The sequence below is a fragment of the Vitis vinifera genome, chromosome 8 (genome assembly GCF_030704535.1).
Source record: "Vitis vinifera cultivar Pinot Noir 40024 chromosome 8, ASM3070453v1".
Classification (NCBI taxonomy): Eukaryota; Viridiplantae; Streptophyta; class Magnoliopsida; order Vitales; family Vitaceae; genus Vitis; species Vitis vinifera.
In genome coordinates, this window is record NC_081812.1 from 5804387 (window position 1) to 5822728 (window position 18342).

The 18342-nt window shown below is 34.8% G+C and overlaps 1 protein-coding gene across 3 annotated transcripts; it reads right to left on the reverse strand.

Annotated features, from left to right (window-relative positions):
• Positions 1–969: 969 nt before the first annotated feature.
• On the reverse strand, positions 970–9506 carry LOC100255650 (nuclear transcription factor Y subunit A-10). 3 transcript variants are annotated; one of them, XM_002263757.4, is made up of 6 exons: positions 9239–9505; positions 8350–8679; positions 4674–4792; positions 4520–4588; positions 2463–2603; positions 970–1865 (listed from the first exon to the last, which is right to left on the reverse strand). In XM_002263757.4, the coding sequence occupies exons 2-6, from the start codon at positions 8609–8611 to the stop codon at positions 1464–1466; spliced, it is 993 nt and encodes a 330-aa protein (XP_002263793.1). In that variant the 5' UTR covers positions 8612–8679; positions 9239–9505; the 3' UTR covers positions 970–1463. The 3 variants fall into 3 exon arrangements, with proteins under 3 accessions (XP_002263793.1, XP_019076993.1, XP_010653263.1); XM_019221448.2 differs by lacking the exon at positions 9239–9505 and adding an exon at positions 9008–9138; XM_010654961.3 differs by lacking the exon at positions 4520–4588 and having other exon boundaries at positions 9239–9506.
• Positions 9507–18342: the final 8836 nt, after the last annotated feature.

Sequence of the window (18342 nt, forward strand, 5' to 3'; positions counted from 1 at the left end):
CAAGGAAATCACACCTAGTATGAGGGTTGCAAAACATTTGACACATGGCACAAGCCAAGTGATTTTCTACTATGATGGAATCAGTAGAATGCAATGGTGCAATAAGAACAAAAAAATGTGGCATAAACAAGAGAGTGGGCACTTGAGCATGGTACAGGTCGTATGAGCAAAAGCAAACAATGTAACTATTGTGAAATCTAACAAAAGCAGGAGTATGGAATGCAATTGTAATGTGTTTACACTGAAGCATGAGCTGACCCACTACCTAAAATGTGGTTTGTGTTAGTGGGTTGATTCCTAGAACATGAGTGTAATTATTGCCTTCATGTAATGTGCTTTATCAAGCCTTCCCACTAGCGAAAGTTGTGAAGTCTTATTCAGAAAAGACCTAGGTAATTTTCTTGTAATTGCTTGAGAGTTAATGCAAGTTGGGGAGTTTTCCCTACAAAGAGTTGTATTGTTTGCGTGTTGTTGCTTGTGTCTCATGTGGGGCTTGTAAAGAGTTGAGGGCTTCTAAGCGCCACACAACATGAAAAATTGAAGGTAAATTTCATGCTTGTGACAACTTCCAACTCCATGCCTTAAAAGTCATCCTACAAACAATATTCATAATAATAGCTAACAAGTCTAATTTGAGCTCTACTTTCTCTAACAAAAGAAAAGATATAGAAGAGGGCTTCTTGGTTTAAAGCATAATGATACCAACCCAAGTCAAGTAACGACAAAGCTTATTAAAAAAAAATTAACATGGTGATAACATCAACTCTGCACATTTGCTTGAGGATCACTGTTGTAGTCAGGATGGAAAGCTAAGATGTGTTACTTTGCCTGCTCTATTTTTCTAGGAAGATTCCACAGGCATCCCTCCTTCACTGTGAACTTCAAATAGTGACTCAATAAACTGGCCCCACAACCATAATTAGTAAGTAAAAAAAAAAAAAGCCCTGTCTATGATCAATTGCCTGCCTATGCACAAAAAGTTTTTTATAATCTGCAAACAGTGAGCAGCAGGGATGCATTATGCAGACAAAGTTACTGAGTACAACCACAAACAAAAGGTTCTACAAAGATGTTGCTTCACTAAAAAAGACAGAAATTCACACAGTAGATACTAACTTCAACCACACCAAACCTCAGCATTTTTAGGATCACAAACATGGATATCCAGAGTTCATGCTCTTATTCAGTCAATAGGACACACCCACTTACAGTAGTCTAGTTATTTTTATAGGGGGCACTAAGATAGCCTCTTTACCACTGAGTGGTGAAGATGAACTTAGTGCCACTGAGCCAAGGATGAATTACCATTCAAAGAGCAACCATTTACTGATGGAGCAAACTTTTGAATTGAAACCTGTTGCAATAACCATAACAGCAAATGCAACAGAGCTCTCTATTTGGTTGCAGCAAGGATGGGGTTTGGTGCTAGCAACTTAACACCAAACCCACAGTCTTCCTTGCTATTAAGCTTTGGGGTTGCAGCGGTTATCTGCTGCTGCAACCCACTTACTGGGCATAACTATACCATGTCCTCTGTCCATCATGTCAACAAGAGTGTCAACAGATGCTTGAACATTATTGACAGGGAACTGATGGAGATATCGCCTTGAATACATACTAGTCACCTCTGATCCCAAAAGTTTTGACAGGTTGCCATTTGCTTCCTTTGGTGAGTTCATATTTCCACCATCAGATTGCAAAACTTCAGAAATCTGAGATCCAGTAGGCTGAGAAAGTTGCCTGTTATCAACCTTTTTCATGTCAGTTCCACACTTCCCACCATTCAGATTCTTTTTCAAAAAACGGCCACCACACCCCCTTGGTCGACGCATTGCATGGAGATGGCGTGATTCATGCATATATGGCTGTGGAACAAAAACCAGAAATAAATCATTCAAATAGGAGAAGTTGAATTTCCATTTCAAGAGAAACAAAAAAAAAAGGTTCAAATTTTGATAAAAGGACAGTATAAAATCCTAAATAATCGAATATATTTTAAAAGACTAAAATTTATGAAAAAAAATCTAAATTTAGTTGGCTTAAAAGTGGAATGAAGACTTGAAATTTTTGGAAATTTTGTAGAATTTTTTTTTGATAGGTGAAAATTTTGTAGAAATTTAAAACCATAATAAGGATCCAAGGTACCGAATTTTAATATTCAATACATTCAACTTAAAATCCAATTGGCAAACTGAATTAAATGATCCCAAAACCAAAACCTGAGATCCTTACGTATGTTACTGGGTCTGGTGGATGGCCAATAGAAAATTTGATGGGACAGACTTTAGGCTATGTTTTATAGAGAAACCCTTCAAAGGTGGGCCTTAAATTGCAAGCTTCAATAGAATGAGCTCCAGGCATGGGGCAAGTAAAGAAGAAAAAGTTATTTCCCACATAGCCTACAACAAAACTAACTTATATTATGTTTCCTCTCAAGATAATACTGAATTAAGGAATTATACCTTGCGAGCTCTTGTCAGTTTATTCTCCAGTTCTGCCTTTGCACGGGACTGCCGTCGCCGAATGATTCCATGATACTGCTTAGCATTTACATATATTGGTCCATCATCTGTTGTCAAGCTTAGAGGCAGCATGATACGTCCCTAATTCATTGTAAAAGGGGAAGAAAGTGAATCAGAATCTGTTCCTAGACTTAAGAGTTGTAGCCAATCACAGGTGATAAATAGGATAAACAAAAGATGTCCATATGATGCATATAGAAAATGCCACAGAGATATAAAAACCCTTATCACAATGAAGTATCTTTGTTGAGCTGCACCCTTTGTCTTTTATGGCCTCTTATTTGTCCTATGCTCAAAGTGAGTAGTTGTGGAATATTTGGGATTTATATAGGTCATTCTCTGCTGTACTTATGTAAGAAAATATGAAAACTCCATGTGTGGGTCCATGGGCTGGGACAAACTGAACCCCGAGCTGAATTCATCACCTAGGATTACAATTAATACAAAGCATTTAGAGATTACTAGTGCAGGATTCTATATTGTGGGACCTGACAGTACATTTCAAACACAACATCTTGTTTCTAACTAAACATTTGGGTATACATGGTCCTAAGCCAGGGGATGGAATGGGCATAACTTGGAAATGGTTACATTTTAAGTGCATTCTTCATCTTTTGTTTTGATCTTGTTTGTTTGATATTACTTTTTCCCCTTTCTTGTGGGAGGGAGCAATCTTTAGCCTAAAAATTAATTTTAAAAAGAGCAACTTATTTCTATAGGGAATGCAGAGAATGTGAGAGGTTCTAGCATCTCTGCTGGAATATGGGGATATGTCATTTCTAAATACTTGAGTAGAAATTGATGTGAAATTGAGGAATACTTCAAGAACAGGCTTGCCACTTGGAAGAGGTAATATCTCCCTAAAGGAGGTTGTTTGACACTAATTCTGTCTATCCTGTTTATCAGTCTAGGTTATGTTCTACCTTTTTAATGCCAGTATCAATTATAACAGACTCAAGAAATTCTATAGATAGTTTCAGTGGGGAGTAGGGTTCCTGAAAGAAAAATGTGCTTGGTAAATTGGTCAACTATGTAGGAGCCTGCTCATCCTTAATAAGGCTTTGCTACAGAACTGGTTTATGGAGATTCGCCACTGAGAGCGGTAGATTGTAGAGGAAGGTCATTTTGGGCAAGTTTGCTGAGGAGGAAGGAGGCTGGTATTCTAGAGAGAGTAGGGTAGATTTTGCTTTGGGGGCTTTAGAAGGCTATTAGAGAAGGATGAAATGATTTCCATTCTCTAACCATCATCTCCATACAATCTAACAAAAAACAAGCTTTTGATGAAATGTTAGATATGGGGGAGTCTACATTCAAGGGCCAATATATGTATTTGGTCAACATTTCCTCCAATAAAGAAGTGGCAGCAGCTGATATAGTGTGTTTTCTCTTCTATGGGTTGGATCAGTCTTTTCTGTCCTACCCCATCTTCCTTATTGATTCTTTAGGGTGTTGGCTGTTCCTTCCAAGTACCATGGTTGCACCTCATTTTTTCTGGGCACCTTTTTTAATCATATATCTTTCTTGTCTCCCTATTAAAAGTAGTGCAAACTTAACTAACTAGAAGAGAATCCTCAAATATCCATATATTTTTCCAGGTGTAAATTCATATGCAATTTGAATGAGTGTATTTAACTGATATTCAATTTCAACAACTGATACTCTTCACAATTGTGAATCAAAACTTATAAATTCAAATTCCTTTTCCAGACATTAGATTTCAAAGAAAAAATGGGACCGCTTCACAGCAAAAATCAAGCATATAACTTTACCCTTAAACTATTGTATAGCACATTTTTCCATTCAAATACGTGAGCATGGGTTCTAACCCCAAAGTAAGAAAGCGAAAAAAGAGAAGAATTTCAATTAGACAAAATATTAACAAAAAAGGCCCCAGATGTAAGATGATTCACAGTACGACAAGAACTTTGAGTAGACAATATAATTATAATTTGTTTTCCCATCAATTTATGAGTTAGAAGGAAAGAGAGATGAACAACCATAACTTGATGTCCATAAGCTGAGAAGACTCCATAACATTGATCCGCATAAGGATACTTCACACAGACCTACAGTTTTGTGGTTCAGAAACCAAGAAGAAACAATAAGCATTCAGTCACTTTGGGTAATGAGTTGATTGTGAAAAAACTTTACCATGGGCTGACCAAATCCAAGCTCAAAACGAGTTTGATATTCTGGGATAGTTGATTGCATAGAGATGGTTGCCTGGAGTGGCTGAGGCTTTTGTGCATCCTCTGAATTTTTGCATTCACCTGAAGAAAAATCAGTCAATTAATCATAATCAAACTTAAAGGCTCTGGCATAGAAATAATTTGTATATGCATATTTTTGTATAGATTAGTTCAGCATCAGAAACTGCTTGCAATAGCTACCTTTATGACCATGAATCGGCTAAATTTAGCAAACTTTACAGGTTCAGATATTTCCATCCTAGTGTTAAATGTTGCTTGATAAAGAGGTTTTCGATTAAATCTACAAGGAAAGAAAAATCATCAAACAGCAAAAAATTGTTTACTCTCCCGAAATTTTTGGCTCATTTTCTCATCAGGTGGGGACTAACAGAGAGAGAATCTGTGGCAACCAAGAGCACACATTGAATGCTAACTTTTTTCTAGCATCATTCTGCCCCGTCTCACCTATTATCAGCATCACCAACTTGTCCTTGTAGGAAGTCTGAAGCCATGAAAGATGAAATATAAACACAAATATAACCACTAATCCATCCAACACAATTTAAGTTCATTCATTCTTTCATAACATCACCCGGCCAATCACATCATTAATAAACTGATTGCTCTAGGTTCCTTAGGAGTCACTTTCCTCCCATCAACCTACTTATTTGTCAAATTATTTTCATTTCACGGGCTACTACATCTCAATCCTGGATGATGATTTCATCTTCTCCCAAGTCTAAGGATGACATTCCTCGCCAAAAATGTTGACTAATTAAAAATCAGGGTTCATACAAGGCATCCTCAGAAGCAATTTGCAACAAGAGCTCATTTTTTTCCCCCAGCATGCTAAGCAGATGGAAGAAAATGATATAAAGGGAGTCCTAACCACTTCAAAAGTCTTTTCAACTAGCCAGTGAATAAATTACCTAAGTAAGTTGAATGGAGATAAAGCCGCTGGTCCAGATGCCTTTACTTTGGCCATTTTGCTCTAGAATTGGGCAACTCTGAAGAGTGACTTGGTTTTGAAGCCCCCATTCCATGTTTCAGGAAGGTCTTGAGAGGAATTTGAATGATATTTTCATGCTGTCGGTTCCAAATGGGAGATGTGGGGAACTGAAACATTTCCGACCTATTGGCTTGGTGGAAGTGTGTACAATTGCTAATTTTCTAGCTCTAAGAATTATAAATGTAATTAGTAAAATAACCTTAAAATCTCAGAATGCTTTTGTAGAAGACCATCATATCTGGATGCAGCATTCCTAGCTGATGAGGCAGTAATTTCATGGTTGAAATGTGGAATTCCAGAAGAAGCGTGCAAGGTGGATATATATATATATATATATAATAAAACTTATCATCATGTCAATTAGATTTTTCTTGTATCTGCTTCCCATATGAGGTATGGGAATAGATGGGTTAGTCGGGTGAAAGCCTGCATTTCTTCACTCTGGTTCTTATGTCCTAATCAACAAATCTCCACCCAGATTCTTTTTAGTTCCAGGGGTTTGCTTCACGCCAATCCATTGTCACCTTTCTTGTTCATTGTACTATGGAACACTAAGTGGTAGCCTAATTGAGAGGATTTCAGGAATTATTGAAAATAAATAAATGGGAATGGTTCTAGAGTTTTATCAGTATGGTGGTACTTGGACCACTTTAATGGTTTAACTATTTGCTGTTAAGAAGCTTGTCTTCTTAATTTCAACTCCTTCTTAGACATATGTTTTCCTTTTATTTCAGAGGTGAAGATAGAAATTTAACCCACTACCTTAGTTGGCATCCAAACTTGTTCCCTTTCCGTTATTTTGTGGGGGGAGGGCAACTGTGACATCCTAATTATTGATATACTGCAGAGGTTGAACCTCAAAGTTTTCCATAACACTCACAACATGCTTGGATTGGATAGTCTTATTCCCATGCACCTTGGTAACTCCCAATCAGATTGTGCTAGCATATCTTCCATGCCAGTGTTTTGACTCAGATACCATATTAGTTTCATCTCAGGTAGGCTTAATCGAAAATATTCAAGAGACCAAGAACACTAGTCTCCTAAAAAGGGATCAAAAGTTTAATGCAACATATAGTAAGACAAAAATATCAAATTCCTTTTCTTTTTTTTTTTTGTCTCAAATATCAAGTAAAGAAACACTCAGTTGGTCTGAGTGATGAGAGAATAGTTAAAAGATCACATGTTCAAGTCTGTATTTCTTTCCTTTTGACAGACTGCATAAGTTTCACAAGTATCAGTAATCAGCAGGCAATTGTTCATTTGGAGTTTTAGTGCAATATGCTTTAGCCTTAACCATGCCAGGCTTCTTAAGAGCCAATATAGGAAGGTAGAGGGAGGGAGGGGGGGGGGGGGGGGGGGGGGGGAAGCTTCAGCAGGTAAAAAACTAGTACTAAATGATGGTTAAATGATCACCACATGCAGCATGGACACAGTGTGTCTATTTAAAGCATGGTGACGCAAACTGTAGACAGATTTACATGGCTACCCTTCTGTCTTTGAAGGACAACAATATTGGTTACACAGAAGTAGCAAAATGACTTCTCTTTAACAGAATAGTATGTATGATAAAATAGTCTACTCCCTAGCCATGCGACCGATGTCCTTAATTCAGGGTTTTCATGTTGACCTAGTTACCACATACCAGTTAACAATTTTCTGCTCTCACTTTGGGTAGCCATTTTCAGGAACTGTTGAGTTTTGAGTCCACGGCCTGTACCTATAAGGTAACTGTATAGATAATGTTTTTATGGTTGGTTATTCCATAATACCTGTCCCACATACACATTCTCCCTTCTAGTTTGTAATATATGGGCCTATCAAATAAGAGCAGCTAAATCCAATTAATAAATTCCAAGTTTATTTACACCCAACTAAGTGTTAGAAACAAATACATTTATAATTCATTCATGTTAACAAAAATAGGTTATTCCACAATAATTGTCTAATTTAATCCATCCATCTAGGTTTTTTCTTCCCCAATTAAAAGTAAGGGAGCAAAATTGATATACAGGCCAACACATCTCTTCATCAAAACATACTCTGAGTCACTGCTATGATATCTTTCAGCATTAAGCTTTCATATTGCTTCTAACCTTCCAAAGCGGTGCAGCTTCCCACCAACTGAATTGGATCTAACAATAAGTTTATCCATATCTTCATAGTTCAAAGACTGAACAAGAATCAATCTATGATATTATTATCACCACAAGCAACTCATTCCTTAAAGATTTCCAAGTTTCTTTGATGCCATCAAGTAACAAGCAAGAACGAAATGGAGGGAGAAATTAAACCAAGGATTTGGATCATCTCCTATCTGCCAACACTTGTACTAAACAAACTTGCTACCAGTAGATCTCTATATTTCCTTTGTAAATGTAATGTAGCTCCAGTAAGTTATATTCTCATCCTACCATTGGATTCTGGACAAATTCTACATGCTATTAAAGAAACATAGTGGATCTTTATAGTGCAAGAGACAACTAGTCACTACCATATCTCCATGCAGACAAACTTCAGAGTTTTTAAAGCTATACTCATAGTCATAGCCCTAAATAACAGTGCATAACAAATCCAACAAAAAAACAATCCTCTAAAATGGCATCAAAGAGCATGAGGGAGGACATACCGGAAAATATAGTGAACTGAGTTGAATTCCCCTTATCCGTTCCATCTTCTGCACCCAGCTCCACTTGTTTAATGGCAGTGAGTTGGTCTCCTTTACCGGGATGTTCCATTGATAAAGACTTCAATTGAGCAAAAGATTCATCATAAACTGATTGAGATCCAAGCCCACTCCACCAAGGCACTGCTGCAGCGGACGATAATTGCCCAGTGGGATTATGGGCACTTCCCGCATGTTCCTTGAAATAGGTGGTTTGCATTGTCATATATACCCTCTACACCACTCCTAGCAACAATTTATAACTTCCTTTCTCTATATTCTTCAATCTAACTCCTGCAATTTTGAATTTACAACAAAATTTCCCATTACAATTTTGCTCAATTCACGTCCAGAAAAGGGGAAAAATGAAGAAAAAAACCAATTCATTGATTTCCACCAAAGATGTTCAAGAAACCAGTTTATGCCCATTTTTTCGATCTGGCAATCCGTTCATAGAACCGGAGAATGAACAAACTAAATTACATCAAAATTATTGAGAAGGAAGTTTTAAACACCCAGATGTTAAAACCACCCAAACTTGAGACCACCAACAATTTGAAACAAAATATTCAAAAAATTGGAAACAAAATATTCAAAAAATTGGAAAATTCTAGCTACCCACGTGAAAAGCGCAGTTCACATGGCACAGACAAGCACTCAAACAACCTGACAAACAAAGTGAGGGGACAAAACCCAGAAAGATAACGCAAATGATATCAGCAGAAACCAAAACCACAAACGGAAAAGGGGAAAGAGTAGAGGCACAAAGTGAAAAAGGAGTGCAGATGCTGATAAGACCCAGCAACCCACCCATATGAAGAAGCAAGAGAAAAAAGTACAGACAAGAGAGTACCTGAAGCAGCTTGGAATCCTAGACTGCACGGAGAAGAAACCCCATTTGGTAGGAGCTGTGTCGGAACACTTTCAAGCAACAGAGAGAGAGAGAGGAAGAGAGAGAAGATCCGAGGAATGCGTATACCCTATAAGAGCAACAGAACTACTAGGCAACAACCAATGGGGTCTTGTTTTCATGCTCGCCTTTGTACTATTTCCAAAGTAGAAAATACCAGAAAAGATAAAAACTTTATATAAAACCGCTTTCTTTCTCCACTTCGGGATTTCATTTCCATCTCCATTTTAAAATTCGCTCTATGGCTTCTTATGGAAACTCGCATTTTTATTTCCATTTTCACGCATCAGGTGGCCTGATAAATAAAGGAAATGCTCAGTGTCTATGCCCTCTATATAGTAAGTCCATTATTGCTGTTGCTTTAGAGTGAGCTAGGACAGTTGCAATTGGACCCTGGTCTGCTCCTTTCTTACTCCATTCCATGCCCATCATCCCACCTCCAATGCCCTTTTTCAGATAAAATTATTTAGGATATATAAATATCTAACAATTTAAGATTTTTAATTAAATTAATAATTTAAAAGATGATATCAAAGTCTTGATTGTTAAGATATCATAACCTCAAGCCTCACTGCACACATTTATTTCTCCCAACTTATTAGGTCTATGTCTACCCTTGTCCCAAGCCTCACAACACACAGTTATTTCTCCCAACTTGTTAGGTCTATGTCTACCCTTGTCCCTACAAAGTTGGTCATGGCCTTACTACTTTAAAAATATAAATATAATAATTTTTTATTTTTAAAAAACAATTTTCTTCGTTTTGATCAATCATACTTATCACGTACGTATTCCTACTCTTTTATATAATCTTAAGAAATGGTCATTTGAAGAGGATGTGACATTGAATTTGAAATAAAAAAACTATATTTTTTAAATTTAAAAAAAAAACAAAGATTTTGAAGTAGAGGAGAAATGAGAAGGTATTGCCCTCGGTGATTTTAAGTAAGTGTTTGTGTACTTTGGGGTGAAATCAAGGGGAAGTCAACCTGTGGCCCTTGGATTTTAGCGATTGAAGTGGATGCCGGGACCTTGGGCTTCGTGCTTCTCCATTTATTACAAACATTAGAATACAACAGTTAGAGGGCAGCTTGGTCAACTTTACCCATCAAAGCAATTAAAGTATTTATAGTGGATTAATGCTTCACTAAAACTTTTCTTTTGTTTTTTTTAATGTTGGATGATTACAAGTAGTCTGAGCAGTCCTTGTCACTCATGGTTGGTCCTTGTCAGCATCCTTTTTAAGGTTGAGTACAACTAATCCTCTTTAAATTCCCATGAAGCTTTTTAACATCCTTCCTTTAGTTTTGATTAAACACTTCATAGATATTTTCTCTCTCTAAAATTTAATATTACTTAAATTTTATATTAGGTAGTTAGGTCTATTTCGGGCAACAAAATAATTTTAGCTTAATTATAACACTTTTATAAATTCTTTTATTCTAAGTATTATGGAGATGAGTTAATATTTGAATATAATTTTATTTTATTTTTAAAATTATATTTTTTTTATATAGTGTGTTTGATAATACATATGTTATATAATAAAAATGTTTAAAAAAAATCACTTAGAAAATAAATTTCGAGAATAGTTTTTAAAATTAACTTTTAATATTTTATAAAACAAAAATCTATATGAGGATCTAAAATATTTTTAATATTTGTAAATATATTTTAAAAATAAATTTTATATTTAGTGTTTAATTTTTAATTCTTTTTTATTATTATATAATTATTTTTAAAACAATTTTTAAAAAATAATTAAAAAAAATCTCTAAAAACACTTTATTTTTCAGTTTTAATAATAGAAAACAATAAATAGTTTTGGTTATCAAAACGTGTACGTTTTCATTTTTTTCTTTTCAAAAAAAAAAAAACAGAAAATCGTTCCGTAGTCGTCAAACAAAGCCTTAGATTTTATAATACTCAAATCACCCACTCTACAATGTACAAGTGTTTTAGACATCAAGGCTCCTTTGTTGGGTATTGGGTATATATATTCTATTTCCATCACATCTGATCTCCTTAAAGACTGGTGGGTAAGCCTCTCCTCTTCAGTCAATCTTAGTTCATGACCTGACTTTTAACCTTGACCTTGTTACGTAACTGGAATTTTTCCCTTAAAAATGGTTTTTCTATACATATGTATATACAAAGAAAAATAAACAATATGCCTAATCATTGATTTATGTATGCATTGTCCGATGAGTTTCCCAAAGTGGCCCGAATCAAACAAAGTACTGGGTCCTCTTTTTATCTCCATCATTGAAGGTTGTAAGGAATGGTAGCATTGGTGGTTAGAAGTAGCCCAAGTTGCCTCCTCCGTTTCAAGCAAAGTCAGGTGGTCCAACAAAGAACAAGCCGTTCACTCCCTCTACATGCATGCCCCTTTTGCTTTAACTCCTGTGGGGAATGACGTGAACCACGTGTCGTTGCTGGGCTAGAGGATCGAGTGGCTGGTGGCGTGCCAGCAGATGCCTCCGAGTGGAATTCCCTCGCATGCAAAGGGGATGCATGAGTGCAGATATACCATGTAGAACAAAAGAGGTCTGCTTTTATCTCCCCCCCCCTAGATTTGCATTCCACATCAGATCCTCCCAATCTTTCACTTGTTTAATTAATACTGGCCTCGTGTGTTTGAATATATATATATGTTGAAAGAGAGAGTAGCATGTAAGATAGGCAGATAGGTTCAAATCTCTAAAAGCTAGCTAGCTCTATTAACATCAGCAGTGACTTCCAATATGTGGATATGTTTAACCTATTTGCTTTTGTGAAAGTGATGCTTAAAAAATTTGATTTATTCGATCCAGTGTGAGTGGATTCAAGATTTTGCTTACAAGAGAAAAGAGTAAGCTTAATTACGAGGGAACCAGGGAATTCGCTCCATGCTCATTACTTTTCCCTTTTGGTAAAACAAGTGATGCAATATTACACAAGTACAATATTTTTCAGATGGGTTAATTAAGACCGCTGACCCAATATTTTTTAGATAGGTTAATTAAGACTGTTGACATATATATTATAGATGGATAGATAGGGGTGAGAATTTGTGTTAATAGGTCTGTTTGCTTCGTGTCAAAACCTAGGTATTTTATTGCATAGCTCAACCCAAATCCAACATAAATAATGATCATGTCAAAAAACATAAACCTAAATACTTCATAGTTATTAAACAAAAAATATATCATACAACTCATTTAATAATCATATCTTTTTATTTAATAATTAGATTGAGTTAATTCTTATGTATATTTATATAATTAATGTATCAATCAAATATATTTATGATTCAATTGACCTATTTATTTAAAAGTAAATTTAAAATAAGATAAATATGAGTTAAATAGTTTAAAAATATAATTAAACTAATAACGAGACTATTAGATAAACTAATTTAGATCAAATTCGTGTTATGCAGGTTGATCCAAAAATTACCTATTTATTAAATGGGTTATGCAGATCGACACAAATTTAACCAAAACCTGTGAAAAGCATGTTGGGTATATATACTCATCAAATTTCAATAGGATGTTCACAATGTTAATTAACAAATATTAATTAGAAAATATCAATAATGGTTTTCTTTAATTGCTTTTAATAGAAAATTTAACCTAAAAGTAATATGCAGAAGAGGGGTGGATGAAATAGGATTGCCACTAAGAAAGCAAGTGGATTTGCATTTCCACTTAGTGGTGATTAGATCTCATATATGATGGAAGGCTCAAACTTAAAATATCCATTAGAATCTTCCCCAACATATTTTAAAAGCATATGAGATTCCTTTTTGTGATGGAGAGCAACAAGCAAGTGGGAAGTTCCTATTGTTTTTGTAGTTATAATAATGGTATTGACAATGCTACTAATGCATATATACTATAATTGCAGTCTTAGGTGAATTAAATCAATTAATGACAGCTCATACATTGTTGGATATCGTAATTAGCACTCTCAATGATATGGAGTTGACTTCCTTTGGCTCTTGGTTTTTAGCTTAACTACAAGCAATGAGGGCACTTGATAGCCTAGGGTGCATGACTGATAATCCAACCCTTGCCCCTGCACCCCCCGCAATAATCGAATGATCGAGCTTCATTGGCAAGCCTAAGCGAATAAAGGAAAGAAACCGAGTACCTTTAAAATACTATTAATCGTGCCAAGCAATGGGATTAAAAGTGGTTGAGCTAAGCTGGATCATGCTAGGGGTTCGATCTTATTATATATAGACTGTCATGATCATTCAATAATCTTGATTGATGAATGGATTTGCTGGCTAGAACTATATATGGAGCACAACCATAGGATTACAAGTATTATTAATTAGGAGATCATGTCTCACACAATTAAGGAGGGCAAAGTTAGGATATGAAGTACTACTATTAATTAGGAGAGCATCTCTCGACTCTCAACACAGTTGAGGATTCCACTACAACACACCAAAGTGAAGACCTTATCCTAGGTATGTATAGCTGAATAAAAATATCAGGGATCATGAATTACAATATTTCCATAGTGGGTAAACCATCAATGAGTGGGATGATATACAAGTGATTCTAAATCATAAGAGGATGATATTTGGCAGTTCTAGTACTACAACCTCATAAAGAGTACTTGAAAATTTGTCTTTGTCTTTGTCATTGTCTTACACAAACTATTATCACTACAAAAGGAATATGCAAAAAGGGATTTGATCCATTTGATTTATTTCAACTGCTGGCAAGAGCTTAGAAAGACATCCCAGCATTTATTACTTTTGATTTGTTGCCCTCGTTGCAATCCTAATGGAAAATCAATTTCAAGCGCCTATGACTCCTTGGCTTCATTGATACTTTTATTTTGTTATTGTTCGAAGTAGGTTTAAGTGTCCAAGTGAGCTAACCCAACCTACCCAATAAATAAGAAAAAGATGGAGCAATTTCTTGGAGTTTTTAAACTGTTTGAAAATTGGCTTCATTGATACTTTTATTTTGTTATTGTTTGAATTAGGTTTAAGTGTCCAAGTGAGCTAACCCAACTCTACCCAATAAATAAGAAAAAAATGGAGCAATTTCTTGGAGTTTTTAAATCGATTGAAAACTGTCATTATTATTCTCTCTCCATGATAGCTCTTTCTCTCTTAGAACAAATCGAATAAATAATATGTTTTCTTTTCTCTCCCTAAAAACAGGAACAATACAATTATTTTTTATAAAAAACAAAAGTTTTTTGTTTTTTTTATTGAAGTTTTTTCTTATTTTCTCAATGAAAATGAAGATCAAGACACCTGTATTATGGAAATAGAATGACTTTTGTTTTATGGTTCAATTTAGGAATTGAGACGAGAAAATTGGTCAATGAAATAACTAATGAAAATTCTTAGACATCTCAAAAAATAACCCGAAAACCTTATTTTTCATATGTTATGTATAATTTTTGTGTTTTTCAATATATTTTCATCATTTTTGTAATTCGTAAATTTTGTTATGCATAATCACCTCACCTATCTTTGAAGGGGGAATGAAGTAACATTGGAATTGCTTCAACTATACAATATACAATGGTGGAAGAAAGCTATTTGAATAATAAGGCAAATAGAGTTTCAATTCCTTCAGGAATGACTTCTTAGCCCTATTTTTCTATAACAAAAAATTTTTATAAAAAAGCAAAAAGAAAAAATAGAAACATCCATAAAATTCTATTATCTGAATTTAAATATATGATAAACAAAAAAAACTATATAATTAATTTTTTAAAAAGTGTGTTTTGGTACGCACTTTTGAAAAGAAAATGAAAAAACAATTAAATTTATAAAATTTAAACTTAATACATTTAATTAAAAAATAATTAAGATTTTATATATCTTTCAGTCAAATATATTAATTTTGATCATTCCCTCCATCTCTTTGAGATGTAAGTGCATCACCTAGCTCCAATGGCCCAAAATTAAAAAATTAGCATAAATATTTAGAATATTGAAGTCTATCCCTTTCCATATTGCTGCCATTTAAAGAGTGCAGTGTACTTAAATAATATAATAAGAATAAGAATAAGAAATGCCACTGCAAATGGCTTCAAAATGGCTCTTGGGAGTCTGGTGGGTTCCAACTGAAAAAGAATCTATGTTGGTACGTACGGACATAGCAACATATCTTACTCATGTTGGAGGACTTTTTTATAATGTTTAGGTAATCTACTCTCAAACTGGATATTTAATCAAATTGAAATACTTAAATAATTCGAAATGATTTAAATATTAACATTTTTTATTTTTCTAAATTGAAAAATGTTTTATCCAAGTCAAAGCCAAGAAATTTGTGGGCCTGGCCGGGCTAGGCTCCTTTTGGACTTAGAAGGACAGAAGCCCAAATGCAACTCAATTGAAGAACCCTTAACATATCCAAGGGCAAGGCCCAAACAAAACATTTGCAATTAAGAGCTTCTTTGAGAGGGATCATGGTAAAAGCTTTTTTAGTTTATACTATTTTTGTACATGATACTGCTATGATAAACAATTTTATGAAAAATTAGCTAGTATTTGGATATAAAAAGAAGGTGTTTTTATAATTTTTTTAATAATGTGTTGCATAATAAATAATAAATAACTTTTGGACAAAGCAATCAAGTTTTAGTTCAACAATCATTCTCAATTTTTTATATCGATTTTTAAAACCTTTTCAAATACCTAACTTTTATAAGATAAACGATTCTAAATTAGAAAATTGCTTTTAGGCTCTAACACCTATGTTTAAAATAATTGGGAAAACTACACCTACCTATATTGAGGATTGTGACAATTACAAGGACTTTCTTCCTATTTTATGAAATTACATGGACCTCCTTTGTTGGTACTTGTCACTTAGTATCTGTTAATGGTGGCTTATGATGTCAAAATGCCCTCACTAAGACAAGGTGCAAAATATTATGTTTTGCACAAAACATTGCATTTCACCAAAACAAAAATCTTTATCATAAAAAACCATAGCTTTTTGTTTTGTTTTGTTGTTGTTTTTTTTTTTTTTTTTTTTTTTTTTTTTTTGCAAACAAAGCCTTTGATTGAATTAATCCACATTGGGAGGATTTAGCCTAGGACTTGGGAGGATCTAACCCGATAGTTTTTTAGACAATTTGCTTTTAACACTATTATTGATGTCTCTAAAAGAGAGCTTGAGTCTTTAGGGTAAAGGTCTGACAAGTTGATTGCTTCTTTTATCTCTTGCTGGAGGGGAAGATTGTTGAAATTATAGATTAGCCTACAAAGAGAGATAAAATCGATATGATTGTGAGAAGTCTATAGCCCAGGATCACCCAACATTTGATGATTGTAGCTTTCGTAAATTTTAGATCTTTGGTTTTGACCCTTTTTAGTGTGGACGAGGGTATCTCTCGAGGATTATGGTCTAACTCTTCCTCTTTTGATCCTAAGGGGAAAAAGCCAACAAGAGGACAAAAATCAAAGGATGTTAGTGTCATTTCTTTTATTAGTCAGAGTCCTTCTAAGCATCACTAGCTAACCCCATAGATTGTCCAAGCTTATTTTCCTTATCCTTAGCATCGGTATAGACCATCAGTTCCCCCACAACCTTTTCCTCATACATATCTATATCTTGCTCCATTACAATCGTGTTATACTACTTGGGTTACAAAGAGGTTGTCTACCTTATTCCTTCATTTTGCTTTGACAATGTCATGATAGTTCTATAAGTTAAGTATGTCATTTATCCAAGCTTTTCAGAAGCTTATGGATGTTGGATTGTTAACCCCTTTGGCACTCGGGACATTTCCTCAACCTATTCCATTGAGTTTCAGATTAGGCCTCCATTGTTCACATCATCGGGGACTAGGACATGACATAAACCACTACACTAATCTTTGTTATGCTATTCAAGATCTCATTGATTCGGGTTCGGTTAACTTGGGTTAGCCAAGTGTAATCGTTAACTCCTTACCTACTCATGTAGTTCCTCTTCCTACAGGTGGTATTCACTTCATTGATATTGGTAAGGATGATGATAGTATGCATATGTTGAGTTGGGAGGACACTGAGTCGGAGCTTATAATACTAGATGAGAGCTAGCTTCGAGATTAATGAAGTTTTGTTGGGTCCACAAATTTCTAGTTCATTCAATTTGATTCCTAATAGAGTGTTGTTTTCTTTTCACTGTTGTGTTCACTTTTTATACTAGGTCAAGGGTCATTTATTGTATTACATTATTTGATTTAGGAGCCTTATGAGCCTTGGACTTAGTAGGCATGTCGTGTGTCTAGGCACTATTTTTTACCTTTTGTTGTGACACTTCTATATTGTTGTCATTACTACTATCACCTTTCTTTTCTCACACCATGTTTCATTATTTGTAACTTTCGGTCCCTTCCTTTCTTCATTACTTATGTAGATCCCAAAATTTTTCCTAAATTTATTTTTACATTAATTTTGAGTCTAATTTTATCCTTAAATTTCAAACCCGATTACATTTGATTTTTTTTTTACCCATTCATACCCTCTAAATATTAATTTTTGTTATTATTGTTTTATTTGTATTTTGTATTTTATATTATATTTTTCTTTTTATTTTTCTTTTGTTTTCCTTTCCTTTTTTTTTTTCTTTTTTTCTTTCCATTTTTCCGCTCTCTCTCATACCTACTCCAACCTACCCCCATGCCCCCACGTCAGGAGACACTCCCCCTATTCCCATCTTTTTTTTTCCCCTCTTTCTTAGTTTTTTCCTTTTTTTTTTCTTCCCATGATTTGACTCTTTTTTTTCCCTTCCTTTCTTCTTCCTCTTTCCATCCACCTATTTCCAGAGACATCCACATGAAATTTTCTCTCCTCCTCCCACCCCCCCAAAGCCCTCAACCCTCACTGCTATTGGTAGTACCATCAGCTAGTTGCCACCAGCGAGCCATTACCGGTTGGCGACTCTCTTTTCCCCTCTCTCATTCTTCCATTTCTCTTACTTTCTCTCTATTTCTCACCTCACCCATTTTATTTCCTTTTTTCTTATTTGTTTTTCATTTTATTTTATTTTTCTTCTTCTTTTCTTCCATCTTCAAGCACCTCCAATGCCACT

Coding starts and splice junctions, on each gene's coding strand:
- LOC100255650 (XM_002263757.4), bottom strand. CDS start 8,611: ATGACAATGCAAACCACCTATTTCAAGGAACATGCGGGAAGTGCCCAT. Junction 4,589..4,673: donor TTGGATTTGGTCAGCCCATG/GTAAAGTTTTTT, acceptor ACAAAACTGTAG/GTCTGTGTGAAGTATCCTTA. Junction 1,866..2,462: donor AACTGACAAGAGCTCGCAAG/GTATAATTCCTT, acceptor TTTGTTCCACAG/CCATATATGCATGAATCACG.